Here is a 27,470-nt window from a genome sequence, read left to right as displayed (position 1 = left end):
GGGGAACCTTATTACCATCTGCAGCATCGTGGCATAGCACAACAGTCTTTGAGCCAGCACCGGGGTTGGTATGTTCATCTGAAAAGAGAGCCATGTGTAAGTTCAGTAAATTGTGAAAGGATGGCCATTTAAAGCAACGTGCCTTCAACAGATTCACAAAGGAGACCCCCCTAGCCACAATGGCTAAACAGAGTTGTATGTTCAGAAGCAATCTGTGGTAATGTGATGAGCTTGCTGCAGCCCCCATGGCATGACAGGGAGAAGCAAAGCACACAAGCTATACACCTGACCTTCTTGTGCACTCTTGTACCTCATGAGCTGATTGTGACAGCAACTGTTACCCTGCACATGCCCGATCTTGTCTGATCTTGGAAGCTAAGCAGGGTCAGGCCTGGTTAGTACTTGGATGGGAGACTGCTTGGGAATGCTGGGTGCTGTAGGCTTATACCATAGTCTTTTGAGACTGAAGGTTGCCAACCATTTAGACAGGCCTGCAAGGGGCATTTCTACAACTTTCCTCTTCATGGAGGGAACCCAATTATATTGATTTTCCATTTTGCCATCATCTTCTGTCTTTTAAAAATATATACAGGGTGACCCAAAAGTAGGTGGGCAGTAGGTGGAATAAATGTTATCATTTACTGTCCACCTACTTTTGGGTCACCCTGTATAATTGTGCTGGATTTCCCTCCAGCATGGAGGCTACTTACAAGAAGAGCAACCAGGGAGCCAACCAACCTGGCTAACCTCAAGTCCTCTGCACCTACACATACAAGACATTATAATGGTAGCCCTGAGCAGGCAATTGAAATTTGAGGCAAAATGAAATAAAATCCAAATGAATTTTGGAAAAAACCAAGCTACTATTTAACTTGTCCTAGGATAACTTGTAATTCCCTTGTTGTCCAGTTGCCCTTTTTAATGGGGTTTTGGGAGATCAATATGCTTTTCCTGTTCCAATGGGGGGAAAGCCTAACACAACTCTCTGGAACCCCCTTGGCTATAGTTAGATGGATGAAGACCAATGAACAGTAGGGTGAAACTGGGCGGAGGGTGGGCAGACCAAGGGGAGGATTGGGCCTGGGACAGCGGGAGAGTCTGCCAACAAATCCTATGCCCCTTCCTGTGCCTAGAAGCCTGACAAGGGCTAAATAACGGGCGCAGATACGAGAAAGCCCTTTGCTGACCATGGAGTATGGGTATGGGACACAGGGTATGGGTACATTTGTTTACATACATACACAGGGTTACATACACAGGGTATGGGAACATTTGTTTCCTTACCCTGAGGAGACTCCTGCAGCTACCCTGGCCTCACAGGATACAGCTGCAGCCATTTTGGCATTGTTGTAACTGCTGGACACCGGCAGGGTTTAGGATTGGGCTGCCCTTCTAGTTACAGAGCACTGAGACTCAGTGTCTCAGGTAGTCAGATGGGGAAGTGTCTCTTGTATTAGCTGAAGGGGTGCATGGTGACATTTAAAGCAGAAATGGCATAACAGGGATGTGGTAACACATACCAGCTGAAGTTTCCTGGTTTATCATTGAAATGATTTAAAATGTATCTGTGATTTGGTCTTAGGTCCACTGGTTTGAGCAACAGACTCTGAAGAGACGAGTGAAAAGAAGCATTCCAGTGGTCCCCACTGATCCTTGGTTCCAGAAGCAGTGGTATATGGTGAGTGGTGGATGGAAGAACTGGTACAAGGGCAAGGGGGCCCAGAGCATCAGAAACAAGTAGGCAGATTTCCCAGAACGTGTGGTGCTGTGTGAACAAATAAATCCGAAATTAATGGATTCTACTCGATCTAGACAGGCCAGTATTTCTTTCTAATAACATTGCAAGGATCAGACCTGTTCACTATACCACCCAGGGGAGTGTAAGACCTGGGTCATTTTTTCCATGATTAATCCCCCCCCCCATTTTTTTTTTAGCACACATGCATTCCAGTCTCCTTTCTCCTTCATCATCTCAGCTGCTTCTGAGATGCAAGCATCTCAGGCAAGCAAAAGAATACTCCGGAAGTTAAATCTTTCACTTATTTATCATGGTGAGATCCCACAAATTCAATAAAACTTACTTAGCCAAAGAACTAGCAGATAGTAGAATGACTTTTCATGAAAACCAGTTGGGAAACAGAGAGACATCCAAACAAGCAGCAACAGCCCAATAACTGCAGTTTTAGAAAAGAGGCTGATGGAGTTAGGTGGCACCACTATCCTGACAATATGACAAGCGTATTTGGGATAAGCTAAAAACCTCTCAAGGCTTCCCCTCCTCATAGTGGAGGGGAAGAATTAAGCAAGTCTGATTGTTCCCCCACCCCATCCCTCCCAACTTCTGAAGGCTTTTACTTTCTGTTTTTAGAACAACGATATGGTTCCAGACCTCAATGTCCTCAGTGCATGGAGTCAGGGCTATACTGGCATGGGGGTGGTTGTGAGCATTCTGGACGATGGTATTGAGAAGGATCATCCTGATCTTGTGGCTAACTATGTAAGTAGAGGCAGCCCCCTACCTGTGTGGAAATAGATGGGGGGAAAGCTGGAAACCTGTACAGAGTGAACCAAGAGTACAATGAGCCATTTCCCATCTTAAATGATAGGGTTTACTTCAAGATTGGAGATCTTGGGCTTATTTCATCTATTGCTGCTATCCTCCTTGCAGCCAATAGCAGAGAAGGGATACTTCTGAGATTATCCTCCTCTGTGTCTCTCCTGATTTTGGAGTTCTGCATTACTCGGTCTTGTTTCAAATACAGAGCCAGTGATTATGGAGGATTTCCATAATCACCATCAGTATTACCATAACTAAATCGGATTACATGCATAACATTTTATATGCTTCTATGCATTCTTTAGCTTTTTTCCTACAACCATCAGGACTAGACACCTGTTTTCAAAGACCAAAAATGGGAGAGGAGAAACACAAATTGGTGGACCAGTCCCGTCCCCCGTCCCCCCACAGCCATGATTGTGCAGTAAATGTAGGTTTTAAATTGAATGCAAGAAAGAAACCTATCTCGGTCAAGGTGCTTGCTTTTTCTTATAGGATCCTTTGGCAAGTTATGACTTCAATGACCATGATCCGGATCCTCAACCGCGCTACAATGCTTGGGATGAAAATCGGTGAGTTCTTTCATTAAACAATAAAAAGACTTCTGCGGTGCCTTAAAGACTGATTGTGGCAGAAGTGTTTAGAACTTAGTGACAGGGGTGGGGGCTGCAGTCCACAAAAATTAGAAGGGATTTGACACAATGTGGGTTGTGTAGTGCCAGATCTTGTTTCAAGCACCGTAAGTCTCCCGCCATTTCATTGCAGGGGAGCAGTGCTGGCAATTCAGCATCCTAAGAAGCTCCCTATAACTACTCTGTTGTTGTGGCCAGTGTGTTGGACTTGGTTGGGAGATACTCAGAATCCCCTCTTCCCCACAAATCTTATTTGGAGAACTTGGGCTAGTCACCTTCTCTTAGCCTAACCCTAAGCTACTTCACAAGCTGGGAGGATAAAATTGTGGCATAGGGAGCCATGCCCTGAGCTCCTGGTAATATCCCTGCCTCAACTGGCACTTGATACCCTGGGCACAGTAAAGGACAGGGCTGAGGAAGCAAACTGGGCTTTCACAGCAACAGCCTTCTTCTCCCTACAGAGGCTTATTTCAAATAAGGAGACTGCAAAAATATCTGGGGCTCAGTTAGAAAAATGCAGGGTGTCCTCTAGAATTCCCAGCTGTCACAAGCCTCATATCGTGGCACTAAATGTGTTTTGTTCTTACTTCCAGACATGGGACACGCTGTGCGGGGGAGGTGGCTGCCACCGCCAACAATGATGTTTGTGGAGCCGGCATCGCTTACAGGGCGAAAATTGGGGGCAAGTGAACTGTTGTTTCTTCAGACATGGAAAAAGGAGGGTCTGCATTTGGAGAAATAGCTGGAGAGAACAGTGAGCCTAGATGAACTTGTTGGAAGTGCAGGGCACTGGAGAAGTGACCACGGTTGTACTGCCAGAGAGGGTTCTAGAATCTTTGCTTAGTTTCATTTTTTCTGCAAAATAGTCTTGACCCTACAGCACAGAGTTTTTGCAGAAATGAGTTAGCTCAGTGGTAGAGTTTCTGCTTTGCATGCAGAGACTCAGGTTCAATCTCTGGTTTAAAAGGATCTCTTGTGGAAATACTTCTCTGTTCCTGAAATTTTGGAGAGCTGACTAGCAGCACCTTGTGCTGCTCATGAGCAGTAATCTATTTTTATTTATTTTTCACACTTCTATACCGCCCTTCCTCCAAAGAACTCAGGGTGGTGTGTAAGTTCCTCCCCTCCTTTTGTCCTCACAAAAACCCTGTGAGGAAGGTGAGACTGATAGCGACTAGTCCAAGGTCACCCAGGAAGTTTCATGGCTGAGCAGGGATTTGAACCTGGATCTTCCAGGTCTAAGTCCAACTCCCAAACCACTGCACCATCTATCCTGTTTTAGAGGTGCCACAGCTCAGTGGCAGAGCATATGTAGAAGGTTTCAGGTTCAAGGTTACAAAGCACCTCCATTCACTTGAGACCCTAGAGCAGTTCTCAAGCTATGGGATATGACTGAATTTTGGTGGGTTGCAGGGCTAGCAACTGGAAGCCACAATCTACATTGTGCCCAGAATTCCTTGCAGCCCTCAGTTTGTGAGTGAGCGAACAAGAGCTTTTTAATCCCATAAACTAGAAATTGGAATTATCCATCTGGTAAGAGATTCCAATCAGACAAAATGAAGGACTTATTTACACAGTGCATACTTAGTTTATGGAACTCAGTGCCACAGTGATGGCCGCTAGCACTAGACACTAAGACAAATTCATAATCTATCGATGGCTACTAGTGAGCTAGCTGGAACATCTAGGTTTATGGACAGGACACAGGAGTTGCTGCAGAAAAGGCTTTTTTACATGTTTGATTTCTGGGTTTCCCAGAGATATCTGATTGTCCATGGTGGGGAAAAAGGATCCTGGACTAGACAGACATCTGGTCATGCCTTTCTTATGGCAAGGAGAGAAGACTTTGGCTGCTAAAGATTCCATAAACATATTCTGAGACTGAGTTCAGTCTTGCCTTGTTCAGTTGCCTTCCTGTTTGTGAAATATTTTACCTTGTGAAAGGCGCAGGAAGTACATTTGTAGGGAACACATGACCAAGGGCAAAACTGTTTGACATCATAAAATATTCCATCCAGAGTGTTCTGTGTGTGAACATCCTCTCTCTCTGTTAGCAAGCAAAAGGCAAAATTTTGCAGTATGAAGGTTATTATGGAATACCAGTTTTAAACTAACTTGTGGCCATTTTAAAGGAGGTCATCTGCAACACTCTGCATGAAGCTATCCTCTCTCTTTCCTAGCAAGTTCTTTGCTGAGAAGGATGTATGGGTGCACTGCCCTGCACTTTTCAAACTGTCAGGGAAACTCTGCTGTTTCAGAGAAAGTTTCATGGCACCAGTGACTTGGCAGAAAATTAGCCCTGTGAAAATTCAGCTCAGCCCTCCTGTTTCTGAATCAATTTAAGCCAAATGCACCCATGAGACAAGATGAGGCAGCTCCAGCAGGCACTGGATTTTAGTACCATTAAGGGGGGCAGTCTAGGAGATAGATCTAACACATGGGGGCACAGTGCATAATGCACTGAGTTCTTTGCTCACATGCCCTCTGCACTGAAAGCAGCAGAGGCTGTGCAAGGGGATAGTAATCAGACTCCTGTTGCACAGGTGGGAGTGAATGAGAGGTTGCTCCCATAAGTTAGAAGGTCCGGTTTGGCTAGTGAGGAACCCTTCGGCATCAGAAGGGTTTATTACTGATAAACTAAATGGAGAAAACTGACACAGGGACCTGTTCTCTTTTTCTAGGGGTGAGGATGCTTGATGGTCCAGTAACAGATATTGTGGAGGCCCAGTCTTTGAGTCTCTATCCCCAGCACATTGACATCTACAGTGCCAGCTGGGGCCCAGAGGATGATGGAAGAACAGTGGATGGTCCTGGGACTCTGGCCAAAGAAGCCTTCCTCAAGGGAATTGTGAATGTAAGCTTGTTTCCATTGCCAGAAGGTCCCCTCTATTGAAGGACAAGCAAACTGATCATTGAAGTATAATGGCCCCTGTTCCAGCTGCAAGCATGCTATTGTGTGTTCATGTTGCTTTGTGCAAGGATGTATGGTACTGTAAAGAAATGAGGCTATCCAGATGCTGTTAACAACTGCAAGCAGGTGAGTCTTTGGAATGGTAGATCATGATTTCATCTAGCAAATTTCATGGCCACCTGACTCCTGTCTATCTAGTCCAGTGCTGTCTACAGTGACAGGCAATAGTTCTCCAAGGTCATAGGCAGGGAGGGGCCTTTCCTGGCTCTGCTACTTGAAATCCTTCAGCTGCAGATGCTAGGGACTGAATGAGGTACTCCTGCATAGAATCAGTTGCCTTACCACTAAACTATGAGCACTCTAGCTAAAAGCGAAGAACATCATGATAGAATTTTGCCCACTAACCCATTTCTGCCCAGCCCACAGGTGTACACATTTGATTTCTGTTGCATATATGCAACGTTGGGCAGAAATGGCTTTTAACAGATGAAGCTGCCTTCTACAGGCTTCTAGTTCAGTACTGCATTCTTTGACATATGGTGGCTGTCCAACGTCTTCCTTTCAAGTTCTTTTTAAATGGAAATACCAGGGGCTGAATGTGGGGCCTTCTGCATGTAAAGTACATGCTCTATTCTAAAATTATGTCCCTTCCCCAAATTTAATACAATGACAGTCTAGTATTCCCTCTCTTGGCATTTGCTGGAACATCTGGGACTTATGTCAGTTAATGTTTTTTTGAATGTTCTTCCACTCAGAAGAGCAGAAGTCTGTTTTCTATGTATTAATGATAGCAAAAGTGTTTTGTTAGGCTTTCCATGCAATGAGGATTATAGTTTTTTGTAGGGCACCAGTGTGGTGCATCTATTGTACACCATTCTACTTCCATGACAGCATTCTGCGAGGATTCTAATTGTCTTCATCTTCTTTTTTTTTGCAGGGCCGTAGGGGGCTGGGCTCCTTGTTTGTCTGGGCTTCTGGCAATGGTGGACTCCGTTATGACAATTGCAACTGTGATGGCTACACTAACAGCATCTATACCTTGTCTGTGGGCAGCACAACTGAGAGTGGCCGGGTGCCATGGTACAGTGAGGCCTGTGCTTCCACTCTCACCACCACCTATAGCAGCGGGAATAAGGACGAGGAGCAGATTGTGAGATTCTTACACTCATGTTCTCTGGGCAAGGAGGGAGGAACTCCCTGAATCACCATAAAGTATTGCAGTGCACTCTGGTTAAAGGTTGTTTTTGTTTTTAGAAGTGGAATGTTCACATCCTTCACCTAGAACAGTGCTTCCCGAACATTTTAGCACCAGGACTCGCTTTTTAAAATGGCAATCTATCGTGACCTACTAAACAGAAAAGAGAGATAAAAATATTGTATTAATAATAATAAATTATTAATTAATAATAATGTGGAGCCTGTGCTCCTGAGGCTGCTAGAGACCTTACATATAGTATTGTGTGTATGCATTTGCTACTCTCCCTAGAAATTGAGTTCAGGTAGTGTTCCCTCAAACCTTAGTAATGTCAGGGTAGCCAGAAGGCTGAACTAGTGAACAAGATGTGCAGTTAAGGACTTGCAGGCCAGACAAAGGGCTGAAACTGGGTTCACATTTTATCTACAGCAAACCAATAACTAGAGAAAATTAGAAAATGCGACATTTTTAGTTTGGGATGAAGATTACCTCATACCACAGGTTAGTATTCCAACTAATGATTTTCTTCTGCACAGTGGGCACAAAGCTTTTTTTTTAATGTTTCAAAAACTTTTCACAACCCTCCAAAAATCAGCTCCCATTGCACAATTTGGGAACCACTGACCTAGAACACTGCTTGAAGCCTGTTTTAGTAAAGCTATAGCACCACCTGTTGACAGTTGATGCCATGTGGTATACTTTAATGCACTTGAGGGAGCCAAACTAACATTCCTAATAAAGTCCTGGAGACAGTTTTCACATGTGCCACTTAAGACATTTTTAGCCTCCCGCCCGCTCCCGGTGTGTTTGTGTGAAATACAGAAAATCAGTTTTAAATGTGGTTGTGCCATGTTTTTAACTCAATTAGTAGCTGTACAAGAGGGTAGGTTTATAACCATATCTCAGTCTTGCTGCTATTTTTGTATGCATTTAGGAGCCATAGAGTTGAATGGGACCTCTATGTTCACTGAGTCCAATCACCTATCAGCGCAGACCATCCTCAGCTACAATATCCCTGATAGCTGGCTATCCATCCTTAGCTTAAGGACTGATCACTTCGTACCATCATGAAGTACTTCCTAACATTTTGTTGAAAGTTCCCTTGCTGTTGTTTAAACCCATTTATCTGAGTCCTAATCTGCAGAGCAACTGAGGACAATTCCACAGCATCCTCCACAGATAGTTAGCCCTTCTAATAGCCCATCAGATGTTATCATGTTACCTCTCAGCTGTCTATTCTCTGAACTAAACATGCCCAAATCCTTCAACCTTTCCTCACGGGATCTACAGCCCCCCTCACCATCCTAGTCATCCTCTGCTGGACCCACTCCAGTTTGTGAGCATAAGAAGAACCCTGCTGGATCAGGCCAAAGGCCCATCTAGTCCAGTTTCCTGTATCTCATAGTGGCCCACCAGATGCCTCTGGGAGCACATAAAACACAAGATACCTGCATCTTGGTGCCCTCCCTTGCACCTGGCCTTTTGAGGTAACCTATTTCTAAAACCAGGAGGTTGCACATACCCATCATGGCTTGTAATCTGTTTGCTGCTCAGCCTTGACCCTTTCACCATCACTGTTCTCTCTAACAAGTGCAGCCAAGTGGCTGTGCACCTCCATGCTGTGCGGAGCTTGGCAACCTGGAAGTTTGGTGATGACATAATCCCCAAAAGCCTGAAATTGTTAGGTGAATTCACACCACAATGTTGTTAGGGGGGGAAACAACACACACTTTTACCCAGATGCTGTCCACCTTGACCATTTTGTTGGATTTCTGAGTAAGTGTATTTTTTTGGTACATTTTTGATATACGTATAATGCTACCCCCTCCCCTTTTGCCACATCGGTTCTTCTCAAATAACTGATAGCCTTCCCATTTGTGCATTTCAATCATGAGAGTCATCCCATTAGGCTATTCATATCAAGTCAAATTTACCTTCACTTGCTAGAAGTTCAACCTCATCTTGCTTAGCCCTGTGGGTTACAACCCAATGTCTCTTCCCCCTTCTTTAGTTAGGTTGAGGCTCTCCAAATGCTTCCTAGTTTCAGCAGTTTTCCAAGGGTTCCTATTTGGAGCATTTACCTGCGAATTAAGCTTTGGGCTTATGCTTCCAACCCCCACAGCCTTCAGTTCAGAGTCCTCCTGATCAAGTTTATCATTCTTCTACTGAAGACGTGAGGACTAGAAGTACATTTTTTATGTGTAGAACTGCTTTTGGAGGAAGACATCATGAATACAGTGATGGGGGGGGGAGAGCTGAGCCGTCCTTGCTCTTTGATTAGACAATTACTACTTCCTAATAAATCTCTTTCCGTTCTAGGTGACAACAGATTTGAGGCACACCTGCACTGATAAACACACAGGTACCTCTGCTTCAGCGCCCCTTGCAGCTGGCATGATTGCACTTGCTTTGGAAGCCAAGTAAGAGCTGGGGTTTCTGGATCCTTAGATTTTAAATTTGTAGTTTTATTTATTTTATTAAAACATTTCTATACCACCTTTCTCTCAAGACACTCAAGGTTTGGCGCTTTTCATGTTTCCATAAGCTCTTGAAACAGTCATTAAATTTTTTTTTAATTTTACAAGTTCCTTGTCCTCACGGTCAGAAGGAACAGCTTGAAAAATAGGTGAATTGTTTATTTAATGATGGGCGGTCCAGTCCTGAGCTGCCCAGAGCGCTCAGGCTCAGCGGCACCGATAAGGGCTGCTGCCAAATCCTGTGCCTCCCACGCTACTGTGGGAGGCTCCTCGGGAGAAGGGGACATTCATCCCCTTCCCCCGAGTAAGGTAAGCAGCCCCGCAATGGGGCTACTCACTTTACTCACGAGTAAAGGCGCTTGTATAGGGTGTGCAGCCCTGCACGAGCCCCCTGGATCCTGCGGAGCTCAGGTCTGTGGATCCTCCTCCTGCCCGCCCCTCCTGGCCTCCCCCCTCCCCGGAACGCCTCCCCCACGTCCCCTTCCAGGCCCTGCCTCCCGTTCCACAGCCCAGTGGTCTGGGAGACCGCCAAGTCGCGGAACTTGGGCCACCACCCTGCATAAGCCCAGCACCGGCAGGCGCTGGGCTAGCACTGGTGGGTGCCCAGTGGCGAGCCCTGCAAATGTGCCTTGTGGCACGTTTGCGACTGTGGTCAGTGGCACGGAGCTGTGCTGCCGACCACAGGATTGGGCTCTTAATATATTTTAATCCCATGTTTCCTTTTTCTAGTGGAAGACCTAAAGTGGCTAAAAATGTAAAAACATTATTATTCAGAATATTTATATACCACTTTTCAACAAAATGTACCGGTGTACCCCAGTATCCACAGATTTGGTATCCATGGTTTCAGTTATCCATGGATACCATGGGTACCAGGAACACCTCTTAAAAAGATAGGGGGACATTTTAAAAAATCTAGTTTTACCAAGATTTTTAAAACTTTCCCCTATCTTTTTAAAGGTGTCCCCAGTATCCACGGTTTCAGGTAACCACGGGGAGTCTGGAACGGAACCCCAGCAGATACTGGGGAACACCTGTAGTTCACAAAATGAATTGCATAGCAAAATAAATCAATAAATGGTTCCAGGTCCCTAAAGGTCTCACAATCTAAACTTGGAGCTCCTTACACTGAATCAGACCCTTCACTCTGCTGCCCAGGTAAACTGGGAAGATTTGAGGAAAGGCTTGTCTTTCTTATTCACACTGTTTTCTCCATTACTCCCACATGAGCCTGCCGGTTGTTCTGTCTTGGAGGGTTAGAAAGTGAGGATGATGTACAAAACAGGAGGCAGCATTGCCACTAATGAAGTGGGAAAGATTCCCAAGGACTAGTGCTGGTGGGTGACTTGTGAAGGCAAGGGGGGGGCATGCCCAAGTGAATTGGGAGGGGCAGATGACTTTGGGGGGGGGGCAGTGTCTGGGACACTGAGCCCAGACATGGAAAGGCAACAAAAGAGTTCCAAGTTCATACTTATCCCAGCTTCAGGAAAGGTAGAGTTGAAATAGGAGGCCTTGATGGCAGCAAACATAACTGCCTGGGAGGACTGTGGAAGTGAGAGAATCTTATGCTGGTTCTACCTCCTTCTTCCTACCCCCAACCAGTCATGCTTCTCTTTAAGGACCTTGTTTACTAGAGAGCAATGTGTGTGTGGGTGGAGGGGGATGAAAAAGGAGCAACGATCTCCGTAAAAATAGCAAGAGCAGTTTTTCCTTCCTTGTCACCTCTGAGTCAGCCCATTGGCTGGCCCACTTGCCCACCAGTGGAATTGCTGTTGCTGAGAATAACAGAGATCAACAAGCAGTGGAGGGAAGTCACAGGGAAATAGAGAGTAACCGCTTGTCAACCAGTGGGCAACTCGATGATCATGCACAGACCAGAGTGCCCAAGGATCCTCAGTTGGCCACAATTTTAATAAGCTTTTTCTATAATTGAATTATTAACATTCTCCTCTCTGTTTTCCTAGCCCAGCCTTGAGCTGGCGTGATATGCAGCATCTCGTGGTGAGGGCCTCCAAGCCAGCCCACCTACAGGCAGATGATTGGAGTATGAATGGAGTAGGACGCAAAGGTGAGACTGGAGCAAGCTGCCCTGGGGAAGGATCATGCCTCTTTTAGAGGGTAGGCTTCCTTTCCCCCAGCTAGATTGTCCGGTAACCTCCGTGAATGAAAGAAACTGCAGTGGGAGAGTGGTCTGTCAGGCTCCATTGCCTGCCTTGTTTCCTGTTGTTACCTGTACTGCCCATAGGAAGGAGAGCCCATTGCCAAGAGGGGTGACACCTGGAATGAGAGGGCTGTGCAGCAGTGGTTACCTCTTGGTTCCTCCCTATAAAACAGGTAGAGGCACTGTGCCTTGGCAGCCATGCAAGTGTAGCTATAAGTATACCCTTACACTGCAGCTGCAGAAGGAGATGCAGCAGGCCCCCCATGTCTTTGTGAGAGTTCTGTGAACTTCTGTAAGAAGGTGTAAGAGGGCTGTTGTAAGAAGAAAGAGGTCAAGATATATTGAAGCATGACTGATTGGAGGTGAATTAGATTACAGTGATAGGCAGAAGAGTCAGAATAAGAGCAATGCAAAAGGCAAAATATGAGAGACAAACATTATTTGCCATAACACAAGGCACATACATGAGTGAATACACATTAGCACTCTTAGAACAAACTGGGCATGTGCATGTTAACCCAAATTCTAAGAGAGGCTTGATAGTTAGGGCAGAGAGAGGGGGGATATGCTTGGTTTCTGTGGAGGAAGGGAGAGAGGTCATGTTGAGCAGAGACATGCCATCCTATCATGGTAAATTAGGTTATTTACCCAGGATGGCAAGTGAAATTTTAATTGCTAAGTTCACTTTCTAACCTGCTAAATGGGCAAAGGGGCACTTTGTTTTTTTCCCCCCTTCACTAACAAAGGGGGAGGGGGGCAGAAGAAAAAAAACATTGTTTAAAAAAAAGAAGAAAAGGAAGGGGGGAAGGGGAAAATTATATACAATACCCTCTACCCTTGTTATCTACACCTAATTTGTTCCTGAAAATAGTTCTTGTAACAAAAATTTGAATAACAATTATTATATTAATTTCACTGGGAAAAGTTCTAACTTTTTCCAAGTTCACCCAAAAATCACCCTAAATGCCTAGCACCATAAGGAAGAAATTGTGTGGCATGATAAAATCGAATCAATAACATTATACAGACCAATAAAGTGTTCAATTTGACAATAAAAATGTTTCAGAAGTTCTAGCATCACAATTTAGCCTCACATTAAATTTAGGGCTCAATCCTAGAATTCATTTCAGCCAGCACAAGTTCCTTGCGCCAGCCTGGGAGGGTCGCAAACTTGCTGTAAAGCACATTTGCACCTCCTCAGGAGGAAGCCAGGCCGGCACTCAAAGAAGCAGTGGCCTGTGGAGACCAACGCAAGCCTCCGTGCTGGTTTCCCCTTTGGAAGTTGCATTGGCCCAGTAGGGCCGACACAACGAAGAAATGTAGGCGAGAAGGAGGCATTCCTGGGTGGAAGGATGGCGGGTGGGGGGGTGGCCCTAGGGGTGGGCAAGCAGGGAGTGAGAGGCGGGGCTGGGATCCAGCAGTTATGCAGGATCCCAATCCCTGTTCCCAGGGAGAACGGAGCAGCTTCAAGCCGCTCCACTCTCCTCGGACTTGTGCCACCTCTGCAGGTGGCGCAAGCGAGGAGACCCATTGGGGCCAGCAGCCCTTACCTAAAGGTAAGGGGAAATGTTTCCCTTTGCCTCTGACTGAGCTGCTTATGGCCACAATTCTGCACTGGATACAGCACAAGCCTCCTGGCTTGCTTGCTTGCTGCAGGATAGGATTGTGCCCTTAGCTCCTCAAACTTCAGTTGCAAGCTGTTAGCAAGTCTCTTACATTTTACCTGTTTTCCCACTTTTCCCATGCTTTTCATTCTGTTCTTTAGGACCCATATTCACAATAATTTGTAGAAACACAGCACAGAAATAGACACCCTGAAAAAGGGAGCGTGTAATGCATGTCATGCACATGCTTGAATAATTCTTTGCTGTATATATAGAAAAAATGAATGTAAAACCTAAATTACATGAGGTATAATTTTCATTTCATGTGTATTAACCTTACCCCAAAGGGACAAATTTAAAGAGGCCCACCTATTCAAATCCAAAGACATGTCTTGTATTGATTTCTTGAAAGTTAACCCAATAATCTATTTTATATCTCTTGGAATTAAAGCTACTATAAATTTAGTGGCTAAGTGGTTAAAGACATTGAACTGTTGGCTGGCAGGCCAGCAGCCCAGGAGTTCCAGACCCCAGTGCTGCAGAACAGGGTGAGCTCCTGTTATTTGCCTTGGCTCCTGCCAACCTAGCAGTTCGAAAGCATATAAATGCAAGTAGGGATAGATAGAATCCTTTATTGGCATGTAAAACAAACAAATTGCAAACTATATACATTTGATCAGCCAGGAAACAAATGAACTTCTTGACTGTGCAGCTCAGTGAGCCAACACAGGAAAGTTGCCCCAGTATCAGTTATTTCCACAGAAGAGTTAGTTAAAAGGTATTCTTGCCAAATCAGTAAATCCTCCTCTTATTCTTAGTATAGGGTCCAGATATTTTTGATGGATCTCAGTGTAAAAGGGACAATAAAGAATGGAGTAGACAAGGATCTCAATACAGCCTACAAGGGCATCGCCTTTCAGCATGAGCTATCTTGTGAAATTTCCCAAACAGAACAGCAGACAGGAGCACGTTGAATCTAGCAAGGGAGAAGGCTCTCCTTTTTTGATAGTTATGCAGTAAGTAAAGATATGAGGCTATATGATAGGAATCTCCAGACTTAACGGGGAACATGTTCTATTTGCCATGCTGTAAAGCTCCTGCCTTTCAATGTCAAAATGTCTGCATTTGATAAATAGGTACCACTTCAGTGAGAAGCTAACAGTGTTCAGTGCACTTTGGCATTTAGTCATGCTGGCCACATGACCACAGAAGGTATTTTCGGACAATGCTGGCTCCCTTCGACTTGGAGACAGAGATGAGCACTGCCCCCTATAGTCGGATACGACTGTGCAGGGGAAACCTTTACTTTTACCTAAATATTTAATAACATCCAGACACCATCAAAATTGCCCTATCTTAAATATATTTTGTAGAATACTGTCCCCTAGTGCAATGTTTCTCAACGTTTGTCCCCTGCGATACAACTTTGTGTGGTCCACCTATTGGACTTACCACCAGAAGTAACTGGTGATGATGCCATTGCCAGATTGGAAGGCCAAATGCATTGTGACAAACATTGGTAAGAGACTTGGGGTACTAAGGGAGGGATTTTTCAAGCAAGCCAAAAGCACACCCTGGAGCTCTGCCTGCCAAACCAAGCCTCCTACTAGTAGCTGCTTGTTGCATAATATTGCTGGTCTTGCTGCCAGGTGATCCTCTGAGTACCACAAGACACCACCTCAAGTACCACCACTAGTACTAATACCACTGGTTGAGAAACACTGCCCTACACTCACAAGGGGTGTTTTTTCAACTGGTGCTCTTTAAGCAGAATGAAAGTAACTGTCCCTCTTCACACCAGCACAATGCAGCCTTCCCCCCCCCCTTCCCTGGTTATTGCTGGTGTGTTCTTCTGAGTTTTTTAGATTGTGGAGCTCTTCTGGTTCAGTGGACTGTTACTTTATTTTCTCTGTAAACCGCTTTGTGAACTTTTTTAAATTGAGAAACAGGTTTTAAGTATTCTTAATAATAATATTTTAGGAAATATTTTAGAGCTCTAGGGCAAATGAGTGAGAGAAAAATGGGTACGACATGTAAAGAAAAGGAGATCATGGCTGAGCTTCAAGGACATGTTGATGGATCAATGTGTGCAGTAAGTTGGAAAGGAGTAGGCGGGAGAGAGGCTGGATCTAAGTGCCTGGGTGTTCACCTGCAGAGAGGGAGCTTGCTGTCTACTACAAAGGTTTTAACCAATGTCTCAGCACCTCTGAGGGAGCAGAGGTTCTTTCTGTTCCTATACTGGCGCAGGCCATTCGTTCAGTATAAACTAATTTTCTATGCTTGGAGGTTTTGCTAGATCAGTTAAGGGATTACTGTTCCAGAAAGCTTGGAAGCTAATTCTCTGGATTCTTTCCTATATGTCTTGAAAAAGACAAAGTGAAGAACATCAAACACTAAAGAGGAGAAGGTGAAAGAGCATTTCATATGGGGGGATGCTGCATATGGGAAGGAGGAAGACAGGTTTTTAGGGAGGGGGGCATGGCCAAGAGGTTTGACCTGTCCTAGTTTGCTGTTATGAACTGGTATCTGAAGAGCCAAGTTGTTGCTCAAGGCTGATGCAGTTGTGTAAAATTCTGGCCAATGACTAGGATTTCTCTGCCTCACTTAGACTGATGACAGGCTCTCCAGTAAACTGCAATTATACATCACTTGTAAAAGTAATAAGGGCTACTTTTAATTACTGGCATTGAAATCAATTTTTCTTGGAGGAAAAAAAAAGAGGAGCTCTGAAAGTCTGAAGTTGGTCCCCTGATTTAAACCAACATGTTTCATTCTCCTACAAAATCAGCATGTGTTTATTTTGCTCTGTGAACTTTAGCATTTGTGTGTGAATTAGATCCTTGAACTATTTTGGAAATTCAGCATTTCATTTTGTTTATACTAATGATGCTTTTGGTTGTTTAAATTTTTGTTGTTTAAATCCTTTCTGCAATTGGACTCAAAGCAGCTTATAATCAGGTTACCAATTAAGCAAACATGAAAATAAAAGAGCAGCTAAAAAACCCCTATTGATTCAAAACAAAAGAGGATCTCTGAGAAAGCAAAAGCGCTTGGCAACAGAGCAGCAAAAATTAATTAAAGGAGGCCAGAGAAGGCTCACTAAAACGAACAGGTCTTCAGCCTCTCCTGGAATATTGGCAGGGAAGTGCAAATGCTTTGCATCTGTTTAGCAAAAGTGCTCACAGTACTTCATATTTTATAATCCTTACAAATCTATAAGGTATGTCATTATCACCTCTGTACTGCAGATGTTTCAATACTCCTTTAGCATAGATGTCTTTAATACTCCTTTATTTTCCTTTCAGTAAGTCACCATTATGGATATGGGCTCTTAGATGCTGGAGACCTGGTGGATCTGGCCAAGAAGTGGGCTACTACTCGACCTCAGAGGAAATGTTCCATCAGAGTTGTCTACAAGCCACTGTAAGATTGGGGCAGCTGTGTATGAGGTCTAAAACAGATTAGCAGTAGATTCAGGATAGACAAAAGCAAGTTGTTCTTCACATAGTGGAAAATGAAATGATGGAATTTGCTACTACAAGACATGGTGATGGCCAATAGCTTAGCTGACTTTTAAAAAAGGATGAAACAAATTCATGGAGAAGGAAAGGTCTATCACAGGAGTGGGCAACCTTCTTCAATACAGGGGCCAGAGACCATTTCTGTGAGTGGAGGGAGAGCCACCTTCATCTCTATAGCTAGATTCTACAACCATCTCATGGTAACATGACCACTATGGCAATATGTGAAAAGCGGGTAGAGCAGTGTGACATTTCTCAAAGGAGAGTTCAGTTTGTCAGTGGCGTATCTAGGGTATTTGACACCCAGGGTGGGTCACTTGAAGCCATGGGTAGATCTGGCCTCTGGCTTTAGATCCCCCCCCCTCCCATGGAGGCCAGGGTGACTGGCCACTCAAAGAGAAAGGTAGACCAGGCCTCCACCAGGGGGAGCTCAGTGTGGAAACCAGGTCTACCCATGGCTTTCACTGGCTGCTCACAGTGAAGGATAGACCTAGTCTCTACCACCAGATCTACAGTAACATATTTGACCATCCCCCCATCCCACCCTTGGTACACCACTGTCGTTTGTATGCGTGTGCATTTGTGGACAACATACTTGTCCAAGCTGGCAGTGCAGTGTCTGTATTAGTGTGCCAGCCAAGCAGCTGTGTGGTACCACAGCAGTTCCAAGGCTGTTTGTGTTTGCGTGTGTTTTCCCATCCCCACAGCCCCTCCTGAGTTGGGTTTTTAAGTCTGGGTTGGGCAGAGACAACTCCTGGCTGCCAACTTGTATTCCCACATTTGCTGCACCCTCATGCTCACGTAAGATGTGAACTGGCTATATATCCAAAGGAGACCCTGTGAAGCCCAAATCAAGATATTGGAAGCATTCGTCATGTTTCTGGGAGCAAATTTTACTGAGTCTAATGTGACTCCCAGCAGATTTACTGGTAATTAACTGGGCATTGAACTTCCAAGGCTAAAACTTATATTGTACACACTTTCCAGGGTGTAAACCCTTTGAACAAAGTGGGACTTGCTTTGAGTAGACATGCATAGGATTGCGCTGTAAGAATGTTAGGAATCCTTCCCCATCTTCAGGCTGAACTAAACATTAAACTACAGGTTAGTTTGGCCCTGTGTGTGTTTTTTAAATGCTAAATAGCAGTTGTGGGTGTTGTGGAACCAGGATGCATTTATCAGAATGCTGCAATTCTTAGATACATTTGCCCAATGCTTCTATTAAGTCCCAGAAGGAAAGCTTCCATTGACATTAATGGGTCCTCTCTCCCCCCCTCCCCCCAGCTAATAGTAACTTTGGGGCCCCTAACCAAAAGTGGCACAGGGCCAAGCTACATGTTTAATGTACTGTGTAGCTTTTGGCCCATAATTTGCGTTTCAGAGAGTGTCTTTTGTTATGTACACAGTGTTGTGCTTTTGTCATGACAGGTGCTAAGTTGCAGAATGAATATACAGAGGCAAAGGATATAAAATGGGCTGTTGTGCTCTTGACAACTTTCCAGAAGCATTGGCCTGGCCACTGTTAGGATGCTAAATTAGGTAGGCCTTTAGTTGGACCTAGGAGAGCTCCTCTGTCTACACATGTGTCTTTTATTTTGCCATCTCCTTAATGGGAAAAGCTGGAGCTACACTAGCTTCCTGAGGATGATGCTTTATTGTCCCAGACCTGAGATACAGTAGTTTTTTTTAAGAGATGTGAAAAATTATTTTATTTTTAATGGCTGTGCTACCTATTTTTCTGAATGGAGAGAAGTTCTAAGGGCAGTGCTACAGGGTTTCCCTTGAATGAGAGTGTGCTGGAGATCTTTGCTGTTTTTGTAACTTTTCCTTTATTTACAAATATATAAGCAGAGCATAGTGAAGGTAAATAGACACTCCTTCCTTACACAGGAGATCCCCAAAGAACAATTTCTCAGCTTCACATCACTTAAATTTCAGCTAACTCTGGCTAGCAACTCTGAACTCTCTCCCTAAAGTTCAAACTCCAGAATCTACCTCCAGATGAATTACTTTAGCTGCCGTTTCCCCAACTCTGATATGTGTTACATTCCAGACTGGAGAGAGATCCTCAGCTATTCAGGAACATTAATATTACTTAGTTAAGATTAGCAGATACGTTGTTAATGACTCAGCATGCTTAATGGGGATGCCTGTTCATCCCTGGCCACTTATCAGCTGGCCAGGCACAAGGATCACCAAATTCATAACATTATTTGCTTAGGGCTTAAACAGCCTGAGCCTATGCATTTCTGCTCAGAAGTAAGTTCTGTTGAGTTCAGTGGGACTTGTGCAGGTAAACTTGTGCAGGATTTCAGCCAAAATGAACTAACGGCCCAATCCTGTGGGCTTGTAGGTCTGGCAGTACAAGCATTCTGCCAGCATTGCTTGCCTTATAGCAGGCATGAAACCACTTCCGGCAGTGCATGAAGTAGCATGTTGCTGGAGCGCTGGTGGGAAGGCCAAAGCCTTCCCACATGCATTGGGGGATCACTGGCCAAGACTGGTAAGACAATGGGGAAGGTGAAACAGGTGGGGGAAGGCGGAACAAGGTGGCAAAGGGGGCAGGGAGGGTGGGACAGGGGCAGAGGAAGGGTGGACCATGAAGGGCAAGGGTTCAGCAGCAGCAGCAGCAGCTGCCAAATCCTCGCTCCCTTCCCAGACCTGATCCTAAGGTGCAATGACTTCACTAGTGCAGGTCTGAGTAGACCCCTCCATGCTGCGAATGTTCCCTTACCTGCGCAACTGCCCCCCCCCCACAGGATGCAGCTGTAGCCATTCTAGCATCACTACATTGGAGAGGGGGTTGAAATAGATGGGACTGGGCTCTAAGTGCTTTATAACAGAATAAACAAAGATGTTTTATTATTGCAAAATATAAAATACCAGATACAAACATCAAAGAAGAAAACTGTGTTCATGGATGTACATCATCTTGAAAATTATTATTCCAACAATTAATAAGCTCATAGAAAAGTGGATTTTATGAGATCTTGTTTCTTCCCTTGATATTTGATGTTTGATTATTTGATATCATTGAAATTATCAGTTGAAATTATTGTCCAAATTAGTATATACCACTCTTGTTATTTAGGAGGTTTCTATACTGCCTTTCCTGAGGCAACAAGCAGATGATGAAAATGAAATGTTAATTACTTAAATGTACAAGTGACACTTTAACCAGTTTTTTGGAAAGCCTATCACTTACTGAACAAATCTGGGGAGAAGCTGGGCCAAAGAAAAATCTGCATGAGCTCCTGTTTTAGATTCTCCTTAATGTAGTGTTGCTATCGACCCTTTTCAATCCTCCTGGTCTGAGCATTGTGGATCTAAATTAGCCTCTATAGGCATTCTTTTAATCTCAGGCATATCTTTTTATCTATAGGCATTCTTTTTATCTATCTTTAATAGGCATTCTTTTTAGACTCTCTCTTTGATTGTCATTTTAATCAGGCGCTATCCCTCATTTATGAAAGACTCTGGGAATCTGAACATCTATGGCTATCCTCTCACTTGAACCAGGTGTGCTCCCCCATTTACTATGGAATTTTCCCCTTTTTTGCCAATGGCTATTCTTATTTTCAGTTTCTTACGAATCCCCTCGAGAGGAGGGCTTTCATGCTAGCCCGGCTAAACATTTTCCCCTCTGCAGTGCTGAACGGTCGATATACTCGGGTACCTTTTGACCAAAGGCGTTGCAATCATTGCGGCATAGAGCCTGATTCTGTCACCCATTTTCTTTGTGTTTGTCCTGTGTTTAGTAAGCTTCGCTGCTCTATTCTGGGCCCTGTTATTTCTAGTTATTCTGGTCCCCCCAACCTTCTCGCAGCGTTTCTTTTATATGACTTTTTGCAAGAAACTACCATTCTTGTTGCCGAGTTTCTTGCAAAAGTTTTCATTTCTAACAGTTTAAGGCAGCCCTGACTGGCGTATTAGAGCGAGCAATTTTCTTATGGTTTCGTTCTTGTGTACCTTTTATTTGTGGTTTTATATTTATGATTGTATATTTATTATGTGTGATGCCATTTAAGGTTGTTGAAGTGAATACATTGAAGTGAGTGTTGCTATCCCTTTCTTGGACTCCTGGCAGGGTGATAGGTTCAAGGCTTGCCATCTCCAAAAACGTCACCACTTGCCCTGGAAAGAAGAGGAGTATCTACTCTTTGGAGCATGTCCAGGTCCAGTTGACTCTCAGCTATAGCCGGAGAGGAGATTTAGCCATCTCGCTGACCAGTCCATTGGGGACCAAGTCCACCCTCGTGGCTCTAAGGTGAAGTGGCTTTCTCGGTGGAGTGCTGGGTGTGTGTAAGCATCTGACCATCAGATTTGCAGCAGTGGAAAGGATGCAATAGCACTAATGTGTGACAAGACCATAGTCAAGGCTGTCCCAAGACGCTCTGGCTAGTGTGAGGTACTGCACCCTCCACTTATCCTGCCATCCTTTGATCCTCCCACTTGCATCCTCCATTTCCCTTTCTGGTTCAGAGCATGGTAGCCAGTGGAGATAAGTGGGTAGATGGAGGTGGACACAACAAGTGAATGTGCTGCCTGAGGTAATTGTCTCAATTGGCCTTCGGGGTGGGCTGGCCCTGGCCATAGCTGAGTGGTTCAGTGCTTGCTTTGTGAACAGAAAGTTTCAGATTCGACCCCTAGCATTTCCAGGTAGGCCTGGGAAAGATCCTCTCTTTGTCATGGGTGGATCCGGGGGGGGGGGCATGGATGCGTGCTCCCTCCAACTATTGCACCAGGGGGGAGCAAAGTTGGGAGCCAGGGGAATGCCCACTGGGCAGGGCATTGGTGGCTGACAGAGCTGAGTTGGAATGGGAGCATGGGTCTACTCAGCAGGTAGATCTGGGCTCCATGTCCAGGTGGGAACCCAGATCTACCCACCCATCAAATGGCCACAAAAGCCACAAGCTCAACCAAGAGCCCAGGTCTACCCGGTAGGTGGATCTGGACACAAAGTCCGGGTTGGAGCCCAGGTCTACCCACCTGGTTGACCTGGGCTCTTGAATTAAGGGAGTGCTCATGGTCGTCATCGTCCCCCCAAAACACAAACACTGGATCTACCTCTGCTCTTAGTGAAACTGGAGAATTTGGAGAAATGGTAGGATTGCAGCCTAGGATTGTTGAAAATGTTCCTGCTTGATGATGTCACTTCCAGTCATGACATCACTTCCAGTGGGTCCTGACAGATTCTCATTCTAAAAGCTAAAAGTGTGAGAACCACTGCGCTAGAGGATTAGACAAATTCATGTGGATGGATGGATCTACCAACAGCTATTATCAATGGAAGAATGGCACCTCCATGTTCAAATGGAGTCTTTCAAAATACTAGATGTTGGAGACAAACAGCAGGGGGAAATCTGTTGTTCTCAGCTTGCTTCCCAGAAGCATCTGACTGTCTGCTCTTGGCAACAGCATTATCTCACCTAGCAGGGCTGTTTTCATGTTTTCACAGCACCTGAAGATAGCATCTCTGAGGATGTGCAGAATGTCTTTCCATAGATTTTGAGAAACTGTAGCCAATCTATGCACACCTGGCATGAGGGGCTGAATCTTTGGTGGATCTGTGATTCTGGGAAAATTTTCACCCTGATCTCTCTGTGTTGCAAATAGTGTACAGAGAGAAATTCTTGTACTTTTAAAGTTCTGGCAGTTTTTTGTGTCTGCCCAGTAGACCTTATGACACCAGCAAAGAGGGTTACAAGGACTGGTCGTTTATGTCTACACACTATTGGGATGAGGACCCACAGGGTGTCTGGACCCTTCTGCTGGAGAATAAGGGGGATGCATATAACACAGGTAAGAGGACTTTTTCTCCCATGTTCAGTTCCTGCTTCGGGCTACCTATTCTGTATATATTTTTCCAGTTGTTCTCTGTAAAACAGCAGGCTAGGAACTTGGTGGTTTTTTTAAAGAGACATCACAGGGTATGACACCCTTCTCCCATCATAGAGCTGACTCTTTTGTCAGGCTCATAGGTCACTCATTCCTGACAGTAGTAAGTTTGTCAGCACCACAGAGGTAGGATAAGGTAAGGCAGCAACTGTTACCCTGCACGTGCCTGATCTCAGAAGCTAAGCAGGGTCAGGCCTGGTTAGTACTTGGATGGGAGAGTTAGTACACCCGCTTGGGAATACTGGGTGCTGTAGGCTTATACCATAGTATTTCGAGACTGAAGGTTGCCAGCCAGAGGTAGGATGAATCTCTAGACACCTACATATACTGGTCGTGATTTTCTGTGGCAGCGTTCTCAAACTTTTCAGTCTCCAGAGACCTTTAAAAGTAGTTTTAGAAAACCCTGCTGGCTCAGTACTGGAATTCAAACCTTATAGTTTTGGAATGGGACATCCCCTGGGTTCAGTCCATACTGTACCCCCAGACCTGCTCCCTGTACAAGATCAGGTATATGAACTTGATCAACCTCCTAGACTTAATCAAACCCTTCCTCCTTTGTGCTACACACTTTCACTGGGCCTCTGTTACTGTTGTTTTAAACAGCTTCCATGCACTCTGGAGAGATTGGACCCTCTTTAACTTCCCTTTCAACCTTCCTAACTAGTCTCCTCAATTGAGGGAAGTCCGTCCTTTGGAAGTCAAGGGCAGCATTGGAAGAGCGCAATTATCATGTGACCTTGATAAGAGCTTTCATGGGCCATATCTAACCCATGTGCCTTATGTTTGACACACCTGCTCTAATCTATGGGGGTGGGCTTTTTATTTGGGTGGAGGGGTTCACATTCTCTTCAAACCCTAAACCCTCAGCTGCAGCACCCATCTAGATCCCCTGCCTGCATCTGCTATTTGGCAAGGGGAAAGCACTCCAATGGGGGCGGGGTTATATATTGGAGTCGTACATTATGGTCTTGATCTGGGGGAACCTCAGTCCAGCTGTTCAACACTTTTAAAAGTGCATGCTTACAATAATGTGTGGTTTGACCCCAGCTTAGCAAAACCTGTGAGTAAGCAAGCGCCCTGATGCTAGGTTACAGACTATATCCTTCACTTGGCACTGTTGCAGAGACATTCCTAACTATAGTGTGATTACATCCATACACACATATTTTTATACCCTTGGGCTTGTACTGTGTGTGCACTTTGCTAGCACTGCAGAGGAATTACAGGGTTTCTGTGGAAGTAATTGTAGCCATCTCCGTCCCCACAGCTATAAATACAAATTTACTCAGGGATCTGCGGGGTGTGTCTGTCTGAGGCTGACAGGCAGGAGAGCCAGTTGCCTTCTGACTGCTCACATTTTCATTATCTTCTGCACCTCTCCAAAGGGCTCCTCTCTAGTTTTGTGTTAAAGCTGTACGGCACAGATGAGGATATGATGGCAAGACAAGCTGTTTCCTCGGTGAGCAAGTGTGTGAGGCGAAACACTGATGGGACATGCCAGGGTGAGTTGATTGCTGCACTTATCCAGGGGCAACAAACCATCTGTAGTACTGAGGCAAAGAGAGGAGGAACCTGCAGGACTCCTTGCCACAAGATGCTGTGAGGACCTCCTTGTAAAGGGTGCCTTTTTATATTCAAAAAAGGTGACTAGATTAATCTATAAAGTAGGGTTGAGCCAATTTCCCTGACTTGTTCCTTTATCGTTCACCTGGTTTCCTCTGCACTGAATTCTGGACTAATTACAAACATTTTAAAAACTAATTTCAGAGTTCTAGCATGTTCATTTTGCCACAGCTTTTCTGTTCCTTTATTTTCTTTGCAACTTTTTTTCCCTTTCACCTTTGCATTACTTATGCACATGTGTATATTCACAGAACATTGTAAAAGAGCAGTCTTGATATGCTCAAATTTCAATTGCAATCACATTCTTTTTGTGTGGTTTTACTGATGATCCTGTCCATTGATAAAACACTGTACAAAGGGAAGCTTGTTGCAGTTGTATTTGCAGTTGCATGAGGATTGTTTTTATATGTTTGTTTTCCTAACGCATACATGTACATCAGTAACATGGGGGGGGGGGAGAAAGACATGAATGGACTGAAGAAGCTGAAAGCAGTACTCTGTACAAAAGTTATAAAGAACAGAACAGTGGAGGATTCCTGATGCATCACTTCCATTTCAGAAGTGAGGCCTGGTAATTTTGAAGTGCAGAATCAAGGAGAATTTCAGAAGCATCTCTGAGGCTAGAAATATAGTTTTAGTCATTTGGTAATTGTATGTATTTTAATTATCTGTGCCTTTTTACTAAGGAAATATTTTAACTATAAAAAACAAAAATTAAAATTGTGTGTGGTGGAAGCAAGCAGGGCCCCGTGTCAAATCTGCAATTGCCTGCTTGGAATTGGTGCACCTCAACCATGCTGGCACTGAGAAAGGTTTAAAGGATATTTATCTAGATGTTGTTGTTATCCTACATAGAGCTAGTATATTTAATATCTATTATTATATCACTTATAGCAGCAAACTTGCAGTTTAGCCAACAGGCTGAACAGAAACAGTTAACAACCGACAGCCTTCGCAATCTGATGAAAAACCTTGTGCGGGAGGGCTGCGTGGGTCTCCAGGGTTCCATCGCCCCTCCCTCATGTTCATAACATCATGAATGTGAAGCACTTTGAACAATCTCTGTTCTAATAGCTCTGGGGATCAATTGTGATCCTGGCCTCTGTGCCACCCAGGGCCAGGACCGCGAAATGCCACCCCCTGAGACCTAAAAACGTTACTTCAGGTTTTCTAAGAAAACTGGATGTGATTTTTTTTTTTTAGGCCTTCTGAGGGTCAGGGAAGCTGCCTACAGCCTCCCAGGCCCCCCAGCAGGCCTTCTGAGGCCCCTGGAAGACTTAAAAACATCACTTCTGGTTTCCTCCAAGACCCAAAAGTGATGTTTTTAGGTTTTCCAGAGGCCTCAGAAGGACCTGTAAAGGGGCCTTCAGCCAAAACAAAAAAAAAAAACCCACGTGGCAGTGGAGGGATGGCATCACGGCAGTGCCCCCTACCAGGTGCTGCACTAGAACATTTGCCCCCACAACCTCCCAGGTACGCTGGGGATTCCTCTTCTGCAAGCTAGGAGGAGCCTGATTTTGAATTTCATTTATGCCATAGAATGAGTAGGTGGCTTTAGAGAAGCCACTCTCCAATAAGCCTCCTGTCTGCAAATACTGTCATACAGCTGTTGACAGGAGGACTGTTACAATTTATTATAATAATGGGATATACATATTTTTTTGAAAACCCATGTTATGAACCTTTGGAAGATATCCAACCTGGGACCTGGACCATCTCCATGGGGTGGCAACAATGTCTGGTTCGCACTAACTTCACTCTTCTTTCTTCTTCCCAGAGTGTACCAGCCCATTCTATGCTTTCCAGAGCCTCTGCCTCTCTTACTGTCCTCCTAGATATTACAGCCAGCTCTCTCTTGATCCAGATGGAGCCACCCGTGTCATCCGAGCCTGCGCTGCTTGCCACTCATCTTGCTATACCTGCCAAGGAGGAACAGAGAGCAATTGTACTGCCTGCTCCCCCCTGAGTGCCTATGATGCCCTCACCCGTACCTGTTCCCATCTGGCCTATTCATACCAGCAGCGTGGGGGAAGTCTCAACCAGGGCCCCCACACACACCTTCTCCTGATTGTGGTGCTCCTGCTGTGTGTGGGGCCCATCCTTTTTGTTCTCCTCTACATGGCATACGGCTGGCTATCCCTCGGTGGTGAAAACAGGTGCTGGAAACTAGCAAACTCTTGTGCCAAATCTGGGATTGCCAGCTTGGAATTGGTGCACCTTAACCCCACCAGTACAAAGGAAAGTTTAAAGGAACCATCCCAGAAGAGTTTTCCATGAAGCGAGGTCACATCCCAAAATACTTACAAAAGTACAGCTCTGGATTATTATGATAATTACAGTTTTTAATCAATCAAAATCCAGCTTTCCTGAATACAATAAATTGTTGGTCTCAGCAGGTGTTTTCTTAGTCACGTCTCCACTTGCAATTAAGTCAGTCTGTTTTGGGCTGAGTTCACAGTTTTAAGAAAAGCCCTATTGGATCAGACCAAAGATGTGTCTAGTCCAGCATCCTGCTTTCAACCGTGGTCAGCCAAACACAACCTCTAGAAGCAGCTCATGAGCAAAATGATTTCCTGTTTTGTTTCCAGCACCTAGTAGTCAGAGCTATGGTGCCTGTGTACTTGGTGTCTCTATTAAGGTAGACCATGAATTTGGATAATTCCCTTATAATAAGACCTATGCAGAGCCTTCCTGGAATAGACCAAGGAGTAGACCAGCAGCCTGTTTCCTATTGTGGCTTGCATCTATTTTTTTCACTTTTTTTTCTCCTAAGAGCTCAGAAGGGTGATCACAATTTCTTGTTTCCCCTCCTCTGCTGCTGCGATTCCTCACAGCCTGTGATTTCAGGTTAGAGTAGACTAAGAGTAACTGGCAGAAAATCATCCAGTGAA

At 44.7% G+C, this 27,470-nt stretch overlaps 1 protein-coding gene across 1 annotated transcript in view; it reads left to right on the top strand.

The window, feature by feature from the left end:
- LOC136659292 (proprotein convertase subtilisin/kexin type 4-like) overlaps nucleotides 1-26,856 on the top strand; it is a 29,726-nt gene extending 2,870 nt beyond the window's left edge. The window contains exons 2-15 of the mRNA XM_066636427.1: nucleotides 1-96; nucleotides 1,583-1,678; nucleotides 2,369-2,497; nucleotides 3,053-3,129; nucleotides 3,783-3,871; nucleotides 5,871-6,043; nucleotides 7,038-7,250; nucleotides 9,615-9,715; nucleotides 11,737-11,840; nucleotides 16,843-16,960; nucleotides 21,146-21,325; nucleotides 22,736-22,860; nucleotides 24,342-24,458; nucleotides 26,357-26,856. The exon at nucleotides 1-96 is cut by the window's left edge and continues 9 nt beyond it. Of these exons, the coding sequence (XP_066492524.1) occupies nucleotides 1-96; nucleotides 1,583-1,678; nucleotides 2,369-2,497; nucleotides 3,053-3,129; nucleotides 3,783-3,871; nucleotides 5,871-6,043; nucleotides 7,038-7,250; nucleotides 9,615-9,715; nucleotides 11,737-11,840; nucleotides 16,843-16,960; nucleotides 21,146-21,325; nucleotides 22,736-22,860; nucleotides 24,342-24,458; nucleotides 26,357-26,856 (2,118 nt within the window). The remainder of the gene's footprint in view (nucleotides 97-1,582; nucleotides 1,679-2,368; nucleotides 2,498-3,052; nucleotides 3,130-3,782; nucleotides 3,872-5,870; nucleotides 6,044-7,037; nucleotides 7,251-9,614; nucleotides 9,716-11,736; nucleotides 11,841-16,842; nucleotides 16,961-21,145; nucleotides 21,326-22,735; nucleotides 22,861-24,341; nucleotides 24,459-26,356) is intronic.
- The last annotated feature ends 614 nt before the right edge of the window (nucleotides 26,857-27,470 follow it).

The sequence above is a fragment of the Tiliqua scincoides genome, chromosome 8 (assembly GCF_035046505.1).
Source record: "Tiliqua scincoides isolate rTilSci1 chromosome 8, rTilSci1.hap2, whole genome shotgun sequence".
In the NCBI taxonomy this organism is placed as follows: Eukaryota; Metazoa; Chordata; class Lepidosauria; order Squamata; family Scincidae; genus Tiliqua; species Tiliqua scincoides.
The sequence above is the reverse complement of the archived record's forward strand: the minus strand, read 5'-3'. Positions and strand labels throughout refer to the sequence as shown.